We start from the raw sequence: 23649 nt of genomic DNA, 5'->3' as shown, positions 1-23649 counted from the left end.
ACATGGGTATGAGCTGCCCATTGATACCTTTAAGCTAAAAATGAGATGATTTTTAAACGTAAGAAAATGTATTATTTGAAAAGTACTTTCAGTAGAGGTAACAGGACAGAAACAATAATTACCGTTAGGATGGAGCTCTTCACATTTCCAAAAAGAGCAAACCGATGTGGTAGTGTTTGCAACATGGGACAAGATCTGATGGCCAGGAAGTTCCATCGGTCCTATGTGGTGTGCTCTAGACTAACCCCAGGTTCTGGCAGCAGAGTTGCTATGAAGCTCTGACGTGAGTAACAGGACTTTAAGGAAAAATAGAAAGTGTCCATCCTTGCTGGTGGCCTGAAGCCACCTGAAAAAACTGGAGGAAAATCAGATGAGCTCTGATGTGAGTTGAAAAAAATCTTCAATCAAGAACAAAAATCCGTTAGATCTGCAGACCCTGATAGACAAGAACCTGTTGCAGAGGTGGGCAGGAGCTGGTAAGCTGTGTATTTAAGCATTTTGTTGTTTCAAGGCAGATTTCTTCCATACTGTTTTTGTCTCTAATAAATGCAGTGCAGCTTGTGAACTTTGGCCAGACACTGTGATGGTTCTGGTGAAAGATTTACACCACAGGGAATGGACTACATTAAACCCAGTTGGGATAGTCCCAATCATTTGCAAAGGGACTCCAACTTAATACTTCCTCTAAAGCTAGAGCAACAGGAGTTCCATTAGTCTTTCACCTACCCAAATCAATACAGTCTGTTGCTTTAGAGGGGTGCTACACAGCGAGGAAAGAAGCTCAGAACAGAGCGACAAGCTTTTCCCTACTCATTTGCCCACTGCTCCTCTCATTCAGCTCCCTCAGGTGCATACGCAGTGTCATTGTCCAAAATACACCTCCCTCATGCATTGGACAACCTTTAAAGGTCCCTTCCAACCCGAATTATTTTGTGATTCTATGATTCTCAGCCCAGCATTCCTTGTACACATGCACACCTCCTCTTGCATACCAGCCACATCTCCATCTCCCCACTGACATTCTGCCTGCACCCTTTTCTTCCTCCATACCTTTCTCCAATGTGCACATCTGATGTCTGCATTAATGGATACTCTGTGCTTGCTGCTCGCTGCCTTAGTGGAGAAAACAACTATCACAGGCTGAAACAGCAAATCAATCATCAGGCCATTCCCTCTTTCCTCCCACTATTCTCTGCAAAGCAGCAGCTGAACGGGAAGCTGAAAAAGAGGGTGAGGGGTGTGGGGGCACTCATAATGGCCTGTGCCACTGGAGAACACTCCTGATCTCACCCAGAAGCAGCAGAGGTATAAACCAGTAATGCTGCTCTCCCTGACCAGGATCCACTGGATCCTTTAGCCTAAACTGAAGTTGGGAAAAGGATACTGCCTAATCCCAAAGCATGTGTGAGTTTGTGAAGTTGCAGCAGCTGATCTGAGACTATCATTCAGAAGTTACCAGGTGTTTAGAAATAATTTGTTTTAAAAAACCCAAACAACAGCACAAGAATGGCCTTTTGCACAGAAAACAGCATTAGCAGACATAATATAATTACGAAGATATCTTAGGATGTTAGCCCTATTTATGGCAGAAATAACCAAATTGTGGATTGAATAAACTTCAAACTAATTCATGATTTCAAAAGTTAATAGATAGGACTACTTATTTATTGCACTAGAATATATGACTATGTTTTCAGATTTTACTTGTTGGGAGAGGCAACACAAAGCTACTGAAAGTTAAATTGCACTAAATAAATTTTAAAAGCCTTTGTGAATTTATTTTACCTGCTGTCCTTTGCCATCTGGCCATTTACCTTTTTCGTTCCCCAAGCTGCTTCTTCCTGTCTCTCCTGCCACTGTTCCTGCTCATCCAGACCACTGGGCTGAAATGCCCAGAATGATTCTTATATGTTTTACTTATTACTTTCAAAATGCTACTCACATTATTCCTTGCTTTTAGGATTAGCAAATAGTGAAAATATGTCTTGTGTATTAGTATGAGAATTATTCCAAGTATAAGGTTTTTCCTAAAGTGTAGAGTGAAAGATGGGTCCAGAAAGTGGATATTATTTTAAGGGGATAGTTTTTGAATTTTACAACAATGTTTGTACTCATTACAGCCTTGATAACTCCCAGTTTTCTCTGGATTCACTTTATTAAGAAGCAGATGGCATACGTATTTGCGAATCCCCAAAATGGACTTTCGTACATGGGTGTTTTTTTAGTTAATTAGAGAAATTGTTCCTTCAGATACTAATTCCTCAGTCCCTGTATTACAAGGCCCTTTTTCACTAAGGCAGTTGCCTAATGAGATAACCTATATAAGCAAAGACTGTTCATTTAAGTAAAAGTTTGATGGTTCAAGCCCTTGGCTATTAATGGCCCTTCTTGAAAAAAAAAATGTTTTGTCCCATCACTGTTTAAATTTAGCACTTGATTGCATATAGAATATTGCATGATCCCTTTTTCACCAAGACTGATGTCATCATTTGTCAGACAGACCAAACATTTGATGAATGCCTATAACCCATGTATTAATCCACTGTCTGCCCATGGGATTAAAGCTGTCTGTGTAGAAGTCTTTTAGGACTCCACATACTCCCACTACTACAGGTGAAGCCCAGTGATTTAAATATGTTTTGAAAATGTAGTACTGTAGACAGAATCGATTTCATAAACAAAATTTGAATGCCTTGGTAGGTCAGCTAAGATCCTGCACATGTAAATGTTTGTTGTACAAAGATACCAGAAGTGTCCTTTGGAGATTCTGAGTTGGAATACCTTTACTCTGGCTGACAATTCTGCCTCCCAGGCTACCCAGCTCAGAAGCAGGTATTCTTTTTCTTTCTTTCCCCCACACCTTCTAGAAGGAGGTAGTCTGGGTTATGTGGACTCACAATTACTTCAGTTTCAGGAGATGATTCCTTATGAAGCTTAAGGACAATTTTACATATTCAATTTCTATTCTTACTTTAGAAAAATATTCTTTTTCTGATAAAGAAGAAACCTCCCACATGGGATGGTGAGAATTAAAAAAAAAAAAAAAGAATGCATGTGATGCCAGCTGAGGAAGTTTACTAGGCTTTTGCTAAATTTAACAGGGTATTAAATGGTACCATTAGTAGAATATGGGTCCAGACTATGAAGAAATAAATAGACAACATTAAGCATGCCTGACCAAGTACACAGATTTTCAGTTTAATTATAACAACAGAATTCTAAAGCTGCAACATACATACATCTACTAATGTGTAGCAGATCTGGGTAAAATTAATGCAAAGGGAGAAAAGAAGGACTGTAACTATACACTAAAAATGCTATTTATTTTTTCCATTAGCCAATGCATTTTAGAAAGGCAGGAGCAGAGTAATGACCTTTCAGATTTAATCTTTTTGCTCTTCTTAATAGTTAGCAGAGTTTTCAGGGAATTCAGAGGAGTAGACTTTATTTATATTTTTAAATAGAGAACATGGCTAGTGGTTCCTGAAACATAAACTGTGTACCGCTGGGTATCACTGAGAGAGAAAAAAAATATTTGTACTGCTTAGTTAGACTGGAGTGAGGTTTAAGCATAATGATCCACAATTTAAATCTGATTTCATGTTAACAGATTCTCACCTGTTTCCCCTAACACAGTTTGAATGCATTTCAGAGCTAATTCCACACAACACTCACTCCAGCTTTTAATATGGAATAAACCACTCATTCAGTCAAACTGACTGAAGGGTCAGATCAGCCCTGGAGGATGGCAGGCTTGTGTAGCCTCAAGCCTGCATCCCTTTGGTGTGACCCAGGGCACTTTCCCATCCCATCAGTGAGTGATAAGGGGGAAAATTCCAAGGGAGAGAAACAGTCACACCTTCCATGGGTTATCCTATAGGCCAGGGAGAGAGCAGTCCTCAGAGATACTCACGTGATGCATCTGTGTATTTACACACTAGAATATATTTACACTAGAACAGCAACAATATGAAAGGGACACATAGGATTACAGTCTGGTGGCTATTGTCTGCAGGCAGGAGACTGGTAGAGAACAGGCTTGAATTTGTGTCTTTCAGCTCCATGCAGTGTGTGGCTTATCCCGAGACAGGAGATTTTCTTGTTCATTCTATGTACATAACAACCCTCCCGCTCCCCATAACGTCCTGGCTTCCTTCCAGTGAGGAAATCTAAGAAAGCCGGGAAAGTGTAATGGATGACAAAGTCATTTACCTCTAGCTCTACTAGAAAAAATCCATGCTCAGACAACTCCAGCTCACAGCGCTGTTCATCAGCGAAGTACATAGCTCAAATTTTGCCCAGGGCCTTTTATAATTCTTTTTTTTTTTTTTTATCAACTACTGTGTGATGAAAGAAGTTAGCTGCACTCATTATTATTCTGCTCTGCTGTTATCTCCTGGGCCCTAAACACCCAAGAGACCCCTGGTTTTATTTATTGCAATAGTACAAGAAATCCTGACACCAGCTGCTGGAAATACATTTTTCTTGTGTTGTTGCATAGCTGAAAGTCTTTGTGGACAGCCCTGTTCTTTTAACTTGTCTGTCACTCTGTTTGTAGCCAGGATGTTAACTGCTTCTCTTACAGAAATTTAAGTTAATTTTAGACATTTTAATTCATAATAAAGCCAATTTTTAATAGCTTTATAGCACTTCAGTTTTTTTCTTCTGAGGCTCTAATTTGGGGTGGGGAGGAGAATATTAATTTTTAATTGCAGTATCATCCCCAAACTTCATGAGCACAAAATTTCTTTATGCTCATGCTTTCTAAACTAGGACCAGATATGTGAAGGTCTTATTCTATGAGGTGCTGTACCCTGTAGTCAAATCCAACCCAGGATACAAGCAGCTGCCCACAGGAAAGGTCAAACTAAATATGTCGCTAATTGCCTGTTGGACTGGATCAAGCACCTTACAGCAACAGCCCCTCGCAGGCATTTCTTCCCCTTTCCCAAAAACACATGTGGCAAGTGGAGCTGCCCCAGTTGCAAAAAAGATTGTCTCTTCCATGGCAAGAGCCTTCCATCTAATGAGCTGTATGATCAGCTTTAAAAAAAGAAAAGGCTCTGACAGACAAATGAGTTTAAGGTTTTCCTTTCGTTATTTCTGGCATTTTCCTAATATCATGTAGGATGTGCTTGTGAATAATCCATTTGTACAAAAATACCATAGTTTTAGAAGTGCTTATTTTCCCAGTGATATCAGCAAGAAAGCAGTTGTTTACTGTGGTTTCATTTTAAACTTGCTTCACCACTGTGTGTATTAGACTCTACTGGAAAACCATGTAATCTCTTATTACTGAACTCTTTCGTTTTCTCTCTGTCTCTTTCTGCTAAGTTTTATTATGCTCTTCACCATGTCATGTCTGAAATTAGACTGAAAACACTTTGGGAAAGCAATGGAATTATCTGATTTTTATCAAGAGATGCTCTGAGAGAACATAAAGCTCTCTCCAAAATAAAATAAAACCAACTGCAGCAGCTGGAAGTAAGGAGAAAATATGAATGCAATAAACACTCAACAAAATTGACCAACATTTTTTTAAAGCCCTACAAGAATGTACTTGGATGTAGCAATGTCCTTGCATGATAGCAGGAGGTTGATTAGGTGTTTTGCACTCAAAGAAAGTATTGATACCATAACTTTTCTCTGTATACTTAGATAAGACTATGCCAAGGAATCCTATGTATAACCATTCTTTCCTGTTAGCACTGTTTCCTCCTCCTTCTGACCTTCACAGCTCAGAAGTTAAAATTAGGTCTCTAAGTCATTGCTATGATACAAATACTTTTGCTTTCTTTGAGGGGTCCAGGAGTACAGTTTAGCTAACCCACCTCTCACCACCTTTAAGGTCATGCTAGAGTAGCATCAGTGTGAAAAAGAAAAGCTTGGAAAGCAAAGGGAAGACTGAGTTTACAGAACAAGAAAAAAATGGGCAAAGGGAGTATGAGAATGCATTTTATCAAACTAAGAAGGGCAGGTAGAACATAGGAGGTACAGTGTAGAGGTGACAATCATAAATACCTATTATTTGGGGAGCAATGCATAACAGTGAGAAGAGAGATTGCAGGAAACTGGAATTACATAACTGAAAATTATACAACATAAAAACCTCATTTGTCATTTCAATCACAGACCGACACAGACATAATACTACATGCAGTTTCAGCTGCTCTAGTTAAAGAAATATGTAATAATTCTTATAAGAAGAATACACATTTTTAAAATTCTATAAACTGTGACATCATGAAAAAACAGTGAAACGTTATAGTATTTCTCGGATAGGTAGATAGATAAATAGATAGATAGATAGATAGATAGATAGATAGATAGATAGATAGATAGATAGATAGATAGATAGATTGATAGCACCTGCCACTTTCAACCTATGTCATTTGCAGCCCGTGATATGTACTCCAGAAGTCTGAGAAACAGTTCTACATTTACCCCAAAGTGTATGTTAAAGTATGGCATAAACTCTCAGGGACAGGTACAAGGAGTACAGGATGTCGTCCTAATGAGGAAAAATGTAGAAACACAGCTGAGATAGAATAAGAAGCTGTATTACATTAAGTCTCTTTTAGGAAAAGAATAATAGAGAGAAAAGGAAAGGGAAGGTTTGGGAAAGGAAGGTTTGGGAAAGAAAGGGAAGGTTTGGGAAGGGAAAGTTTGGGAAGGGAATGTTTGAGGTTTGGGAAGGTTTGGGAAGGGAAGATTTGGGATGGGAAGGTTTGGGAAGGAGGGGAGGGGAGGGGAGGGGAGGGGAGGGGAGGGGAGGGGAGGGGAGGGGAGGGGAGGGGAGGGGAGGGGAGGGGAGGGAAGGGAAGGGAAGGGAAGGGAAGGGAAGGGAAGGGAAGGGAAGGGAAGGGAAGGGAAGGGAAGGGAAGGGAAGGGAAGGGAAGGGAAGGGAAGGGAAGGGAAGGGAAGGGAAGGGAAGGGAAGGGAAGGGAAGGGAAGGGAAGGGAAGGGAAGGGAAGGGAAGGGAAGGGAAGGGAAGGGAAGGGAAGGGAAGGGAAGGGAAGGGAAGGGAAGGGAAGGGAAGGGAAGGGAAGGAGAAACACACTGTAATTTGTCTAATGAAGTGATTAGGAGATCTGGAGGTCTGGTTTATGAGCAAATGAATAGGTCATTAAAGAAGAATGAATTAAAGATCAGACTGTAAAGTGCCAACATGGAACAGAACAAATGCTGGGAATTGCAGCCTTGTTAGGTTTACATAAAACTAATGAGACAAATTGCACAACTAGGTTTTCTTTTCCACGGTTGTCAGATGTATAAAGACTGTGTACATGACTGACTGCTGCATCCGCAGACATAGCATTCAAATCACCTTGAAAGTGATCTTGTTTCTTGAAACCAACAAGCATTTTTTGTTTTATAATTGGGGCAAGTAGAAGGGAGCAAAGGGGGCTTTGTACTTTCATCTGAGGGATCTATTTCCTTGGAAAGATATACTTCTAAGGAAGTACGGATTTCTACAGTGATTCACCAAGAACTGACTTATGCACCTGTAATCTAGCAGACCATTGGCAGAGGACAAAATTTTTACAGAGTAGTTAAAGGAAAGACAAAGGTTTCCTCAAACTTGTTATTTAAAAGAGGAGGAAAATGAGAAAGATAAGTGAAAGGGAAGGAAGAAGGGAATCCACTATTTCAGTAATCACAATGTGTTATTGTCTTACAGTTGTTTTATGGGAGGACCTTGGTTTCACTTCTCAGGACATCTTCAGTTTCTCACAGGACTGCACCTCGTGGTCTTCTGCATAACCACTCATGACAATTTTTATTTTTTTATTCTACTATTTCTGATGACATTTGAGAAATAAATTTCTACTATTTCTTATGACAGAGAAACAGAGGGATGGGATGCTGGTTAGTGAGATGTTTGGAAGCTAAGCTACCTATGTTTAAAACAATGAGGTGGTTAGATTGCCTTTCTAGATTAAAACAGTCCTGGAAAAGGAAAAAATGAGATTAACTGTCTAGTTCCCAAAGTTGTCATTATTTTCAACAGAACACATTTGTGTGTTTCAAATCGACCAAAATTTGTTCTGATAAAGGAAAAAAAAAGAACAAGTGGCTTTAACTTAATTTAGTAATTGCATATGGTATTTTCACATTAAAAGACTATCGATAACAACTGTCATTTAAAAACCAGCTACTTTACAAAAGTACATTTCTCCATAGGTTTCCATAACGGTTTTTACTATGACTAAATTGGAACACAACCTAAATACCTGAATACTTCATTGCTTGATAGACTAAGCTTCATTTGACCTGTTCTAGTCTATGATGTAAACTGTATCATATTAAAATTTATTGATGTTATTTAATTGGAAGATGGCAGCATTTCTCATTAGCCACTTAAAATGAGACCAACAGCAGAAAAATATCAGTATGAAAGCTATAAAAACAAAAATCTTGCAAATCAAAAGAATCCTGCTTATTTACTGATGTCTTACACTGAACAAAATCACTTCAACACACAAATAACAATCATAATAATGAGTAATTAAAGGAAGGGACAAAGTCAGGACTACAATATTCTATTCCCAGTTCAGCTACTGACTCACAGTGTGATTTTGCTCATTTACCACCTATAAAATGGAAAATGTGATAATGGTAATGACAGGGATAATAATGCCTACATAAAAGAATGCTAGGAGTCTTAATGTTTGGAGAGAGCTTTGAGATAGAGCTGCTATATAAACAGAGAGTATAATTAACAAGGGACTATGAGCTTGCACAATTTGTACGTTCTTTTAGAAGTAAAGATAGGTGAACTCTGTATATCTGAGATACCACAAGTCCTGTCTTGTAAGAGCTTATTTGGAAACCATTATGTTTCGCAGTTGCCATTACACTGTAATGGAACTAGGCTTTTAGAAGACCTAACTATTTGCCAGTCATTAACACAAGAATCTTTAAAGGCAGTTCAAAATAATCTCATCACCGTGACTACTGGCTACAACTTGTCTTGTTGTATTGTCTTCTTTGTAGAGATGTGTAACAATGCATTTATATGAAAGACGAGAACATGAGCACATGAACAAGGAGAAGAGTTTCAGTGCCTTGGTGAATGCTGAATGCCTGAGGCATAGGTGAGCTTGGAGATTTTCTTATACTATAAATCCATTCTGCAAAGTCTCTGAAAATGGACAAATATAACCCCAGGGATCATTTTCCTGACCAGTTCAGATGTCTACTCTGAGCATAGTGATATTCTTCTGCTTGTTGAAAGCCTTTGAAAATGATGGGTTGCATGAGAACAGAAACCTAGTAAAAATGGGGATGAGATACTTTGGAAAGGTGAAGTCTCCCTTGCTAAAAGGCAAATGAAACAGTAGCTTTGGAAAGATAATATAAGCAACCAAAGTTAGAATAATAATGAGAAACAAATGTATGGATTACAGAACTTTGTAGACCCTAGCCTAATATCACTCTGTAAAACAGGTCAAAAGAATTTGCAAAGGTACATTGGTCTCTTTTTCTTATACAGTCAACTAGATTTTTTTAACAAATTAAATCAGCTAAAAAAAGGAGTCTATAAATAATCTTTGTGTGCAAACAAATGAGTAGTGCAGAGGAGCAGCAAAAACATCTTTTAATAGTTTGTTTTGTAGGAAAAAATTAGACAGAACTAGATTTTTATAAGACTGGCAGACTACAGGAACATGAAGTGATATTAAAAGCTTTTTTTGTAAGTTTACATTTTTCTGAAACATATTCCAGCCATGACATTACAAACCCATTTCTATTTTCCCCAAAACCAGGAAAATCTCTCAGACCATCATGAAACGGAAAATGTAAAGACTGTAAGAAAACTGCTTGATTGTTCTAAGCTAGTTATGTTTTATTATCATTAATTATGTCATGACATTAGAAGTCCTCACTAAGTCAACTTCATGATACTGAGACATTAAAGAAGGATCATACTCTACAAGAACACAATTTGATTGAAGAACCAGTGAGGTAAAGCAAATTAGCTAATGGCACCGAAAGGGTCAGTGGCAGAAGAAATCAGTCCTTGGATTGCAGCATGTATGATGTACATATGGAGCATAAAGATAATGCTTCCAGCATAAATTAGTAGGCCATCCCAAACCTAAAGGTGGTTATAAAGCTGTAAATATTTTGCATCCAATCTGGCTGCCCTGCCATGTTAACTTTCATGGTCCTACTCCTCTCCATTTAGCCAGGACTCTGGAGTGGCATCCTCCTCCTTTCATATCTCCATTTTGTTATTTAATATTTCAGAGATGGAGAACAGTTAGCTGGTGACAGGGTCCCAAGGAGAGTTACAGGGAAGAAAGAACAGGATGGGCATTAAGCACGTCACTCAGTGTTTCAAGATTTCTCACTGCTGAAAGATTTCATTTTGTGACAGAGAGTCCAAAAAAAGCCCACATTTCTGTAAAAGAGAACACACATAGATTGCTGCAGCTTTCCTCTTTTTAAAAATAAACTGAATAAATCCAAATGCTGATTATGTGTCACTGAGTAAGAAAGACTGAGAGGGAATGCCTTTCATGAAGACTCTATTCTGTAGCTGCCTTTGTAGTCTTTCCTGAACATCTGTATGAAATGCTCAGCACCAGTCTCAGCAAAAAGCTAGATATTGCATGCATGAGGGTTGGTTTTATGTTCTTAATTGAGTAGAAAGTATGGCACGTCTCTGATTTGTTAGCTACATTACTGGGGAACAGGATCTTGGGAGAGCTTTCTGAGGACAGCAAATGGGATAAATCCAGACAGAACTTATGTAAAATATGAAACATAAAACACAAAACTTCTGTGGACGGAAAACAGCCATTTGTGCTGTTGTACTAAACACACTGGTAGGATATTTGCCCATGAAACACTAAAGATTATAGGAACATGTGAGGACCCCAAATCCACAGTGATAAGAGCAACAATTCACTTCTTTTTACATGCAATTAGAGTTCATATCATTTGCTCCTCAGAACCCCCTTGCCACTTTTGTTTTTCTGCATTAAAATAGCTTTGATGGATATTGCTTGTAACAACAAGGAAATTGTTTCTTCACTTCCAGGGATAATTCAAACCACAGAGAAAGTTTGCAATGAAGGCTATAAAGACTGTGGTTAGGCCATGTCCAATGGTTGTTTCATGCTGTATTGATCCTGGCACTGCTCCTCTCAGCTCAGGATATGGTAGATTTCTTGTTTTTCAGCCTCATTTTGCCATGACCTTCCTGAGAAAAGCTGAGTAGGAGGCACAGAATATGAGTGTCATAGGAGTGTCAATGGAGAGCGCTCATTTGTGAGGATGGCTGGACAGCATCCAAATGAGCATAGTCAATATTTTACGAAAATAGCCTTACAGAAGATTCATTGCCTCTTCTTTCTATCTAGGCCGATGCTCTCCTTTTGCCTTATCACAGCTCAGTCATTAATACTCTTCTTGCTGCAAAACTCATTCACCTTCTTCAGCATCTTCAGCAGGCAGCTGGCTTGACTGCTTCCATACTCCTTTTCAGTGCCACTGCTGAGTCTCCCTGGGAGTTTCCAGGCCCTGTGTCTGAGCCCAAGCCCCTCTATTATGAATGAGAGAACTTTGTAGGCTGGGTGTATCCGTCACTGGATCACATACACACTCCAGTGGTATTCTCCCCATTTCAAAAATTTTGCATCCGAAGCCTTGGATACACTTCAGAATTGTTGAGCTGTAGAGGAATAACGGCTGTGATTTCAAGACAGTGGAGTCAGAATTATGCCAGGACACACAGTTTGTACAAATGGCATATACATACTCAAGGGAACTCTGTTTCTACAGCTGAATAATACATGCAGGATATTTTACATGTGGACTGTTGTAGGTGAAAAATGTCCTAAAATTCAAGAAGAAGCATTGAAATCATTAGCTATACAACTTCAGGTTCCCATTGTGGCTAGCTGAAATATGTTCTTAGCTTCTTGTCAGGTATTGGTGCCAGCTGCCTAGGGTGCTGCTAAGCCTCCAGTGCAGTACTGCTCTTGCACTTTTAATTACAATTTCCACCACGGAAAAACCATTTGGCATGTTTCTGCATAAGTGACTAAGGACTCCAAGAATGTTCACTCACCTCTTCTTCAAATCTAGAAACTTTCTTCATTATCTGAAAATTAAGGTATTTCTCTTATTTTTAGCTCTTTGCAACGTACCCTGGTGATCTATTCTGGCCTGGGCTTTCTTCCCTCTGACTTCTCAGTCTCTGCCCTGCAACAATATCAAGATTTCAAATGAGCAAATGAACACAGTTTGTACCACCATATTCTGGTTTCTCCATCTTTGCTTTGCACTGCCTGCTCATTCCTCATATCCTACGCATAAGGCAGATTTCTAGCATCTTCAACTTACTTCCTTTACGAATGGTATTTCTCAGGTTGTCAGTTCCACATCATCTCCAAATCTGCACATCTTGTTCTACATTTCCGTCTGTAAGATAACTGCTATCTCCTATATATAGCAAAAACAGAACAGGCTCAACATATTGCCACTTGTCACTCTTATCCCACTGTCTCTCTCCATCCCTCTGTCCCATTTGCCATCTCTGGTTACTCTTAGCAAACCAACTGAGCATTTCATCATCAGTGTTCTATTGTTAACCTTACAGATTATTCTCTCAGTGGGCATGGAAAGCTATCCAGAAGTCTTTGCAAAGGATGCCCACACATTCACCCTGTTCCATTTTCATTTTCTCCACCTGAGCAAGATGAGCCAAGGTGGCAAAGTTTGAACCTCTTTTTTTCTACCTGTGCTGAGAATCTCTTACTAACTGTTTCTATCCAAGTGTTCAATATTTGCTCCTCACCAACTTTCCTGAGTCTTAGAACAAAAGCCAGAAAAAGGTTGTGTAGTTACTACTTCTTTGAACTTTTTTTAGTTTTAGAAGCCAAAGTAGGTATCTGTTCTCTAAGTGCAGTAGACTCAATCTTCAGTTGGCATCAGATCAATAGAACTACACAGTTTTTAGCCCAGTAAAAGTTTTCTGTGTCTTTAGCTTCTAGTATACCTATTGCTGCATAATCTGAGATCTGTGAACAGTTCATCACTTTAACAGGTACCACCTGTTACTGAGCATACACATGCTCATTGCTGAACTGAAATCCAACATACACTTTGGCTCTGTGAAGGTGGTTTAAGTTAACACATTTTTTATATTACAGCCAAGGAGAGCTAAGAGCATGCACCCACAAACTTATGAAGCCTCAGCAGATGTTAATTTATTAAGTGGTAGGACCCAACCACTTTCATTTAGTGCCTATTTTTTATAAGCAAAATATTCTGTCTCTTTTATTTCCATTGGAAAATTTAAGGCCTGTACCGAAGTGCCCTCTTGGAGTTTTGGTTGGCTCTGGCTGTGTTTCTAATCCTTCGGTCTTTATAGATTTAAACCAAAGCAGAAAAGAAGCTTTTTGAAACACACATAGCAGACAGCATGAATCTTCTCCTCCGTTTTGGTTTAAATATATTCTTCTCATACAGCTTTCTTAGTAGAATCTTTTACCTTTAGGTATTGGAAGATACAAATGAACACTCTCTCTGAGGTGTCAAAGTCTATGCTTGACTGTGATGCAGAGGTGACAGGAACAGGGTAGGTGACTTCATTGCCTTTTCTGTCTGCAAATGTCAGAAATTCCACAGGTGATTGTTCATAATGGAATTACAAAATACGCTCACTGTGTGTCAATAAACACATTTACTTAGGTTATGAGGTTTTTCTAATTGTAGGTGAGGCCTTATTTTTCTGCCAGTAAGTCTTAGGAGTGCCCTGATAGCACAGGAACCCTCCTTCTCTATCTGCTTCCCCAGCAAATCTGAAGAAAACTGTTTGGGAAACATACATGAATACGTTTTGGATGCCCACAAAATATACTGTAAACAGGATCTTCTTCATGATGGAAAGGCAAGTCAGATCATACCCCATGGCAGAGTGAGGCAGAGGGACCCTTTTTTGGCCTTTCCAAGTCTGACCTTGCTGGAGATAAACTTGGTTTTCAGGCATCTCAGTATGAGACCCGTCCATTCAGAGCAGAACCTGAGCACCACCTCCAGCTACACCAGAGGAACAAATGGTTGAACAACCACCAGTTCTGTTCAGACTAGCATTTCAAGGAAGTTTAAGCTGTGGGTCATTTACTATATACCAGCCTACAGGATTTTCACCTTCTTCGTTCTGAAAGTAATGTTAACTATCCTGGTAATGCTTAGGTCTATGTTCTGGTAGTAATTTTATCTGAAACATTTTATCCTTGTTCTAGTCACCAGCTTCTGCTAGATTTCAGAGGTTTGATGGGATTTACTAGGAAATATAATTGTGTCAGGAAACCATGCTGCCTGATTTTCCCTAAAATTTTTGGGGGTCTTCCATTACACATGTACACATATGATCTCAGTTATCTACATTTAAAGCAACTTCTGAAGACTCTATATTTACTCACAATCCTCTAGATGTTTTCTTAATTGGTTGAATCAGTGTTCATATTTGTGGAGCCTGAAATATTTTTACCACTTCTGTTTCCACTTCTGAAGATAATTTGGAAGTTACTTCCAAATGTTTATTTTACAAGCTGCTGTTATACATTCGTCTTAAAACATGTCCTGTTTTATGCATTGTTGTTTATAACCTCTTCAGAAGTTTAAACTTCAATATATTTGCTGATCAAAATGCATTTCTTCCTAATGATAAAATACATATTGTTTTACAATGTTAGGATTACTGACATTTGTTTGGCTTTAAGCAACTTAGTAAGATCAAAGGAAAGGACCCCTGATGGTCTAGTGGTTAGGATGCGGTGCTCTCACCGCCGCAGCCCAGGGTTTGATTCCTGGTCAGGGAACTCCTCCGGGCAGATGGAGCTCGTCAGCCCTGTAAGGCCATCCATCTAAGAGAAGGTCACTCTAAACAAACCTACGTCCTGAGGACCTCACTGCCACTGTCCAAGCTCGCTCGGCCCCGGCAGATGAACCTCAGGATTAAAGGGTGGGCTCAGTTCAGCGCACACTGTGTCTCACCTAAAAAATCCACTGAGCAGGCTCGAAGGGTAAAGACCTTTCCCAAATCTTCGTTCACAAAGACTGGCCATGAAGATCAAAGGAAGAATCAGATTTTTATTTGCACAAGAGGTATAGCCAGGGCTATAACAGTTAATGCTAACAACATTATCGGGGGGGGGAGTTAATGTCACGTCTTAAAACAATCTAGCTTTCAGAGAGTAGAATAATATCAAATGTGTGGGCCATATAATCTGCCCGCTGCATAATTCATAACACTGATATCTAAATCACTTCTTTCTAGCTTTTGTTAGGATCCAACTACCTCTTTAGAGAAAACTGTACATGCAAAATCACAGAAACAGTGCAAGCAACTTCTGCTCTTGTTGCATTTGCCCCCCTATTCCACAGTTCAATCAACTTAGCTATATGTCCGCTAAGTGGAGAAAAATGGACCAGAAAAAACTCCCAAGCAGACTGTCAGACTGAGGTCCATGTATGCCTCTCTATTTCTGCCTGTAAGATTATTTTGGAAAGATGCCTGTGCTTTATATGCCCAGGTAGCAAAGAGAATTTATTTCTGATTTGGGAAGAGTTTTTGAACTGCCCATTGATAGTGCAAAGATAATGTTAAAGCCAGATATTTAACTTCCTCCGACCTTCCTTTCAACATAGGGGAAAATATCTGTGTCTGATCAGCCAAAAATTACACACCCTGAACTCAGATTTTGCTTTGATCTTCCTTTGATCATGCATATTTACCAGGAAAAAGAAACTCCCTTATATTTGGGGTTTGACTGAAGAATGAGGAGATAGACACAATGAAGGGGAGATGGACAACACACTGTATTGATTTTAATTAATAAGCAGATCAGTTCAGAGAACTATATGTAGATATATATAGATATATATAGGTGTAAATGGAAATAAACATGCATAATTTGAAAGACTGTGAACACACACACACAAAAGGATATTTTCTAATATTTTTGAAATCTGAGGTTCTAGTCTGCCTTGCTTCATGGTGAGTTGTATTTTTAGAGAATATTATTGCAGTGGGTTCTTTCCCTAGTTGTACACCTCATCCTTCCAACATCAGGGTACAACTGAGCAAGACGTAAATTCACTTGTGAGTGATCTTAGAAGTCTTTTCCAACCTAAATGATTCAGTGATTTTCTGTGATCAAAATGTGAAGTAAACCCATCCCTTCTCCATCATAGCTAATGTGGCTTCTTAGCCTGGAATTAATTATCAGTGAGCTCAGTAGTGGCTAACTGCATTTTTTGTTGTTACAGTTCTTATTTTGTGGAACACTAGAAAGGAAAATAATTTAGTAATACCACAAGGTTTTCTTGGTTTGATGGTGAGGTAAATGAGAAACCATGGTTGAAAGAACATGTCTGCCACGTCTAGAACCCAAACCAAAACATGACATATTCACAGATACAGAACCTCAGCAAAACCAAAGCCCTTGTCCTTTCCGCACTGTAGCTTGCACAGATGTGGACACCAGTTCAAAGCTCTGCTCAGCACCACTGAGCAAAAACCAGATTATAATCTAAGTTACTCATGCTGAAAGTCAGTAAGTTAGAAACCTAGTTTTCCAAAGTAAACCTTGTTTTTTCAGATGAGGACTCAGATGAGTTCCTAACATCTCAGATTAGGATTCTAGGACATGTAGCTCTGGATGAAATTGTTCATCAGGCCTTTTTTTCTCTTAGGAGAGGAGAAAGGTGTTCTTCTACATGCACTGAAGTCCACAGCTGTCCAGGGACTAAACTGTGCCTCTTGGACATCTTCACTTCCCTACCTCAAGGTAACCTTACTTTACTTTCTGAATGTCTGGGCTAAGATCTTACACCAAAAAGGAGATTATATTTGCTCATGTCTGTGAGTGGCCAAATGCACAGGGTAACAGAGGAACTTACAAAACAGTTGTAATGCTCCTGTGGTAATAAGATTCAAAGTACTGTCAGAAGCATTGATTAGTTTACCTTTCAAACTTGGATACCACTTCAGAATATGTCAGGAAGAAATTATGGAGCAATTCTAGCACTGTTAAACTAAATACACCCTGATCATCTCTATCTCCATCTTCTGATACAGGGATATAGGCATAAGATATTCATACTCTGGTAGCACATCCTTTGGGGACCTTTGACACTTCCCTGACAAAAATGAATTGGCCATGACAAACTGAAACCAAAAACACTAAGAAAACAAACATATGATACAAGTCATTCTTCAGAGATTCCCTGAAGGCTGCTATAATATTCATCATAAATTATTTTACAAAGAAGTCATGAGATTTAGAAGCAGCAATGATGGCCACACTGCACCACATCTCCTGCACCATCAAGTGGCTAGAATTGCACACCATAGGTGTGTGGAGATGCTAAAGCAGGAAAGGAGACAACTACACCTTTATCTGTCCTTCTTCTACCAATGCTGGACAGAAAAGCAAATGTGGCACTCTCTCAGCATTCATAAAAGGAAGAAGAAAGCTCTTAGTAATTACAATGCTTAACATTTAGCTTCTAACCCTGGGGAAAAAAATTAAAACAATAGAAAAGGTCTTAAGAAATAGTCACTTCATTTGCAGAAAATAGTGCAATGATGAGCAATAAGATGCAGGATTTATAAAGAATAGATTTTGCCTGACAAAGCTAACACTTTTTTATGGAATTACTGAATTGATGGTAATGGATTAATGGAACAGAATAAATATAATACTCTTGGATTTAAGCCATATTTTTTGAACAATTGGTCTGATCATCCTCTCCCTCAAAGGCAGGCAGCTACACTGGCACAAAACTGGAGAGCATGAAAATGGAAGGCTGCCTCCTAAGTTTCACAAAAAGTACTTAAAAAGCTCCTCTGAACCTGCTTGTGCCAAAATAATATCTCATTTGGTCTGAAGTCTAAATGAAGGACCAAAACGAGGCTAATAGACAAAGAGAAGAATACCAGTTTATAGAGTGGACAGGTAAATACTTAAGGATCAGTTTTGGGTCTTGCCTTTTTAATACTTTCAGTAATCACAGAATCACAGAATATTCTGCGCCGGAATGAGCTAGAAAGAGGAGTAAACAACGTATTAATGAAATTCACTGGTGATACTAAATTGAGAAGAAAAACAGGGATGCCAGAGACAAAGGACAGAGGGATTAGAATAATTAGTAACACAGGCCAAAAATAATAAGATTCACTTTGGAAAAATGCCATAAAGCACAAGAGAAAGGAAAATTAGCTTGGAAGATGATTTCTTTTAGAGGAAGTTTCATTGATAGCAGAAACTTCATAAGGACTATGAGGATAAAACCCAGCAAGTTACTTTCAAGCTTCTAAGGAATATGGTAGTAGAAAAGGCTGATGTATTTTGTTTGTGGGTATATAAAGATGCAGCAACACAGAGAAGCAAGAATCATTCTCTGCAAGACTGAGGTGAAACATGTGAAAATACTGCTCCATTTCTAGTGAGATTTTCACAGACCACAGGGGAGTTTAAAGAACCACAGCACAAAAAAGAGCACTGGAAAGTCTGGTGCCCAAAGAGTGATTAAATTTGAAATGCATAGAGTGAGTGATGACCAAGGACGTAATACTAACATTAAAAGGTGCAATCAGCAAGCAAGAAAAGAATGGAAATAGAGGCAGCAACAGGAACAAAAACTCAGCAAGAACGGGTTTGTGGGAGAGACCTAGAAGACTTTTATCTCTGGATCCGTTTCACAATAGGTGTAACAGATATAACCTACACACCTTGTGCTTGGCCAGAGACCCATGTCAGACTCGGGGTGCTGAGTCTTCCTATTTCCCTCACTCTTTTGGTTGTACCTTGGGCTCAGTTCTTAGTGTCCTGGCTCTTCCTCTGATTGCCCTGGCCTTGTTCCCAATCAGCTGTCTTGGCTTTGAGCCAGATGTGCATATTCTTTGTTTGAGATACTATCCTAGATTGTGGAGATCAAACCTCACTCCCACCAGGACCTATTTCCACAGGTCCTTTTTCCCTCCTAGCAACAAGTACTTACAGCAGTTTCTGCATTGGTATTATTTCAAGCTCTCAAGAGATTTTTCTGGATATTTCTCACATAGACCTAATTGAGATTCACTTCCAACCTATTTCCAGCACGAAAGAAGATGCAGAATTTGCAGGTAAAATTGTGTTCTTAATGAAATAAGGAATGGGAGTCTGGTGAAAAGAAATAGATGAAACCTTGTAATGATAAAATCTCTCAGAGAATGTGCTGGGGTAAAAGGGAAAATATACATAAAGAGGAGGCCTATGGAGTGTTTGACACAAGTCAGTAAACATAAGGGCTGGCTCACTAGAAAGATGACCAAAGCATCTAGATGGAGGCAAGGTCAAAGTAGACATAGAGAATTTTCTAAAGGTAGGGCATTGGTAGGGCATGTTAAGAAAGATGAAGAAAATGCTTTTTGTTCATCCTAAAATGCCCAAACATTATCTTATCTTACTACCTCTCAAAACACAGCCTTTATGGTCACAGTACACATGAAGGGTCAGTGATTTCTGCCACAAAAAAACCCAAGAAGCTTCCCTCAAACGTTTTCTTGCTGGAAATAGCTCCCTACATTCACAATCCTCCTTTTATAGAATGAATTTTAATAGGTATCTTTTTTACTTTTGTTCCTCCCAAGTGCTTCAGTTTTATTGTGGCTTTGCCTTTGTTTTCATTTTCATGTTCTTTCCATTCTACTGCATTATGAATTCTCATTTTACTTGCTGAAAATTAGAGCTACTGTATATATATTTAGAATACATGGGGGTGTATGTGGATAAAGATATTAATAGATACATAAGCATCACATAGCTCTCATTACTGTTTCAATATTATCAATTTTATTCACCATATGTCATGCTATATAGTTCTCACCTTTACTAACTTTAGATGGCTGTTTGTACATGGTCCATTAAAAACTGATGTACAAATGTCCAGTATTTCAGTATTCAGAATACTTTTTGATTATGTTTCTTGGCTCTAATGTGATATAAAGAAGCTGATAATAAAAGAATCTCAAACTAATGTGACTGCAGGTTGCCTTGAAGAGGGAAATTTATAATGACTAAAACAGCATCAGACTAAAGCTGTTCTATCACACTTAAACAATAGGCAAAGACATTAACATGGGCAATCAGAAAAAGGGTTACATCCTGCTCATCAGAGAGAATTCATGTTAATTTTCATTCCACAACATTTGTCCTTATTTTTACATCTTAAGGCCAAGAAAAAAACAGTCTGTTGTCATACAGTACTTTATAAATCAAAGCATTTGAATACTGCATGAAGCTAGCATATCATAAAGCTAGCATATCTTGTATTTTAAAACTTCGTTTTACATGAAGACACTGAACAGAACACAACATACTGCCATAATAAGCAGAAGCTGATGTTTCAAGAATTCAGCTCTGCAGGTAACAAAAAGTAAGATAAAAAGCAGGAATAAATTCCTTTTTTTGAATTTCACAATGTTCGAAGTGTCACAGCCAGATACTGCATTCTGTTTTGATCTCTATGCACTGCACTTTCAACTCTATTTTTTATGGTATTATAACCATTCAGCCATTAATATTTCTCATCCCTTTCTAAACCTCACACCAGATAAAATCAGGCCCTGGGAAACATCTCCTGAAAAGGGGATATTTGGCAGCATAGAGCAAAGAGGTTTCCCATACCACCACGCACAGTCATAAAAGGAGGGAGGAACCAGCAGTTTTTAACCCTTATCCTCCAGCACCAGCAAACACGTACCTTGCTCTGCAGGATGCAGTCACAGTATCACCCCCATTAGGATCCAGGCTGCATATCTCTGATTGTCATGGAGACTGTTTCAAAGTCTTGCTGTGCTTCAGCAGCAAAGCAGACAATAGTACTTGGTCTTAAATGGCTGAAAAGAAAGCAACAGAGCACAGTGTAAAAGGGAAGGAGCTGTGACTGAAAGGGATATAAGTACAGCAAGACACACTTCAAACTATTGCAGAGAGCTAGAGGTATAAGTTAGAGCAACCTTCCAGAGGTGTATAATTGTGTCTTCAAGATAAACACAAGAAGAGCATTTTCAAGAATAGTACATTTCCTCCTCCTTTCTCCCCCTCAAGCTAAAATGCTGGGGTGTTTTAGATTAAATGTGTTAATTAGGAAACTATTTAGTTTACGATGTCTTCTGCTTTTTCATTCCTGTAGGCATTGTAAACATACCGAGTATTGGAGCAAGTGATATACAGTGACTTGGAAAAACAGACAGAGACACAGATAAATACAAGGCATTAATAGAGCTGATTGTTTGCAAGACGTGAGACAAATAAGTGATTTTCAGAAGAGTGAGGAGATAGTTTTGTGTCAAATAGCAAATTTGCTAAGATTGCAACTTATGGCCATAAAATGCAAGCAAAATAAAATGCAAAATACAAACTCAAAACCAACTGGTTTTAATCACATCTCAGAAAAAGAAGTCATCAGACCAAACTTTCACTGTAAGTGTGGTCAATAAAATAGTTAAAAGTATAAACTTCTGAAAAATTGTTTGATGACCCGCTTGTCAAGATCTATGTTCATATTACCGCAAAAATCACAGCACCTCTCCAAGGACTGAGCAAAAGCAGTATGAATGATTCCAAAATTCTGATCTGAATCAGTACTTTGAAAATGTGAAGGACATCATCACTCTCAAAAGGGAAGTAAAAGATTACACTGAAATTGGAGAAATATAAGAGCAAAAAAACCTTCCACAAGCTTCTTCCACAGCATTTAGGGCAAATGATGTAAGAAGCAGATTGTGTGAAACAGACCAGTACATAGGAAAATCACACTCAGAGTAAAAATGAAAAATTTCCCTTTGATAAATGAAGAGGGTGAGTTTGCTGAGCACATATGCCATCTCATGGAAACAGGTAAAGCAGGTCTCAAATCTCTTGGGAATATCCTAGGCAAAATTCTGCACCATGAAAACTTCACTGCTTGATCTTACAAAGGTACAATTCTTTGAGGGGAGAAAAGTTCTGTAACAGATTCTTTGTCAAGGAAGACTTGGAGGAACAGAACATGAGATAAAACAACAATTGCTAATGTCTGCCTAAAGAAAAAACTAGCAAAAATTATGAGAGTGTAACAATAGAGTGAAGTTTCTATTAAAAATGTTTAGGTCAAGGCAGCCTGCACAAAGCCAATAGCTTCCAGTTGCTCTCTGTGACCTCAAAAAGCAGTTGATTGTGGGTAAAGCAAAAGGAAAAAAAATTTGGAGAAAATCAGTCGGTGTTATTTAGGAGTCTAGGAGCCACGTGGATTTAGAAGCCATATGGGATATCTGTGTGAGCCTCTCAGTTTGGGATGCTGTAAGAGTCTGCAGAGAAATCACTGTGCTCCCAGTGACCAGAACCAGCAGGACACTGCCCACACTTCCATGAGCACTGGGTGATGACACTATACTGTGCCTGTGCTTACGTGGAATACTGAACTCAGCTGAGAAGAAAATTCCTCCTAATGAACAGACAGCTCATGATTAAGGTCCACTGCCTTGAGCAGGAGTGCTCCAGTTGGCACCCTCACACTTCTGCTGTTTGCAGGATGACTGTGTTTTATTTACAGGCAGATAAGGAGAGAGAAAAAGTAGGTAAGAAGCAGTTCTGGGATACTGAATTTTTCACTCTCCATTTTCCTTTCTCTATGCTAGGCCAAGCAGCTGAAAGTAGGTTGTCATGTTTGAAAATTCAAAAACTTACTTATTTACCACTCTGCTGTGCAGGTTTCCATTCCCGGGAGCACTCGCAGCCTGAGAAGACACAGCAGATCACAGAGTATGGTGGAGCAGAAGGAAACACTGTGTGAGAGGGTCAGATTTTCCATGTGAGATATTTCATTTAATTCTCAGACAGATTTCACTTTGTGGGCCTGTTTCCAAGAGATCATTTTCTACATATAACAGATTACAGATTCCCCTAGTTTCTCTCATGTGCATGAGATGCCCTATAGAACAAATATCAGTTACATAGCAAATTGACTATACTGCATACAGTATAATCCAGTCAATACAGTATAATCCAGTTTTAATCCAGTCAATTACCTGGCCTCATGTAGAGAAAATTAGCAGTAGTATTAGATAGTTTCCTCTGTTTCTTATGGACAGAACTACACATGTTTTACATCTGAGGGGTGGATGATGCCCAGGAATGCTGTGAAGCTTTTGATGCCTGCATACTTACCTGTCTGTTCCTAAGCTTCTTGACCCAAGCACAGAGCTACAGCCAATTTGTTCACAAACATCACTGCAGTTTGTCAGGCAGACAATACATCTCCCATACAGGGGCAGGGAAAGGGCTGGTTGCAGCTTTCATTAACATGTAATAAAACCTCTTTCAAGATAAAAAATACTAATTTTATTCTCTCTATTCATAAAGCATAACTGCTCAGTCAGAAGGTGATTGTGTTAATAAACATTTTTGGCACATTTAATGTTATGGTGATAAAGTTCTTATTCCTGGGAAAAGCACACAAGGCTCAACAAATCACCTTCTCCTGCAAACCTGTAACAGTACCTCTTAGGACAAATACTCCTAGGTCAAGTCCAATATATACATGACTTGGGAAAAATCAGTACTGACCTTCTGTCTACATATGGGCTTCTGTCTACATCTG

At 38.9% G+C, this 23649-nt stretch overlaps 1 protein-coding gene and 1 long non-coding RNA gene across 3 annotated transcripts in view; one reads left to right on the top strand and one right to left on the bottom strand.

Moving 5' to 3' along the window:
- The first annotated feature begins 12 nt into the window (after positions 1 to 12).
- On the top strand, positions 13 to 23023 carry LOC135409560 (uncharacterized). 2 transcript variants are annotated; one of them, XR_010428260.1, is made up of 3 exons: positions 13 to 476; positions 8998 to 9098; positions 22760 to 23023. It is a non-coding gene; the product is annotated as an uncharacterized LOC135409560 (long non-coding RNA). The 2 variants fall into 2 exon arrangements; XR_010428259.1 differs by lacking the exon at positions 22760 to 23023 and adding an exon at positions 21202 to 21537.
- DDX10 (DEAD-box helicase 10) overlaps positions 4783 to 23649 on the bottom strand; it is a 267544-nt gene continuing 248677 nt past the window's right edge. The window contains exon 19 of the mRNA XM_064645252.1: positions 4783 to 4941. Coding sequence (XP_064501322.1) covers positions 4798 to 4941 — 144 coding nt within the window. The 3' untranslated portion in view covers positions 4783 to 4797. The remainder of the gene's footprint in view (positions 4942 to 23649) is intronic.

This window comes from Pseudopipra pipra, chromosome 2, assembly GCF_036250125.1.
Source record: "Pseudopipra pipra isolate bDixPip1 chromosome 2, bDixPip1.hap1, whole genome shotgun sequence".
Lineage (NCBI taxonomy): Eukaryota > Metazoa > Chordata > Aves > Passeriformes > Pipridae > Pseudopipra > Pseudopipra pipra.
The sequence above is the reverse complement of the archived record's forward strand: the minus strand, read 5'-3'. Positions and strand labels throughout refer to the sequence as shown.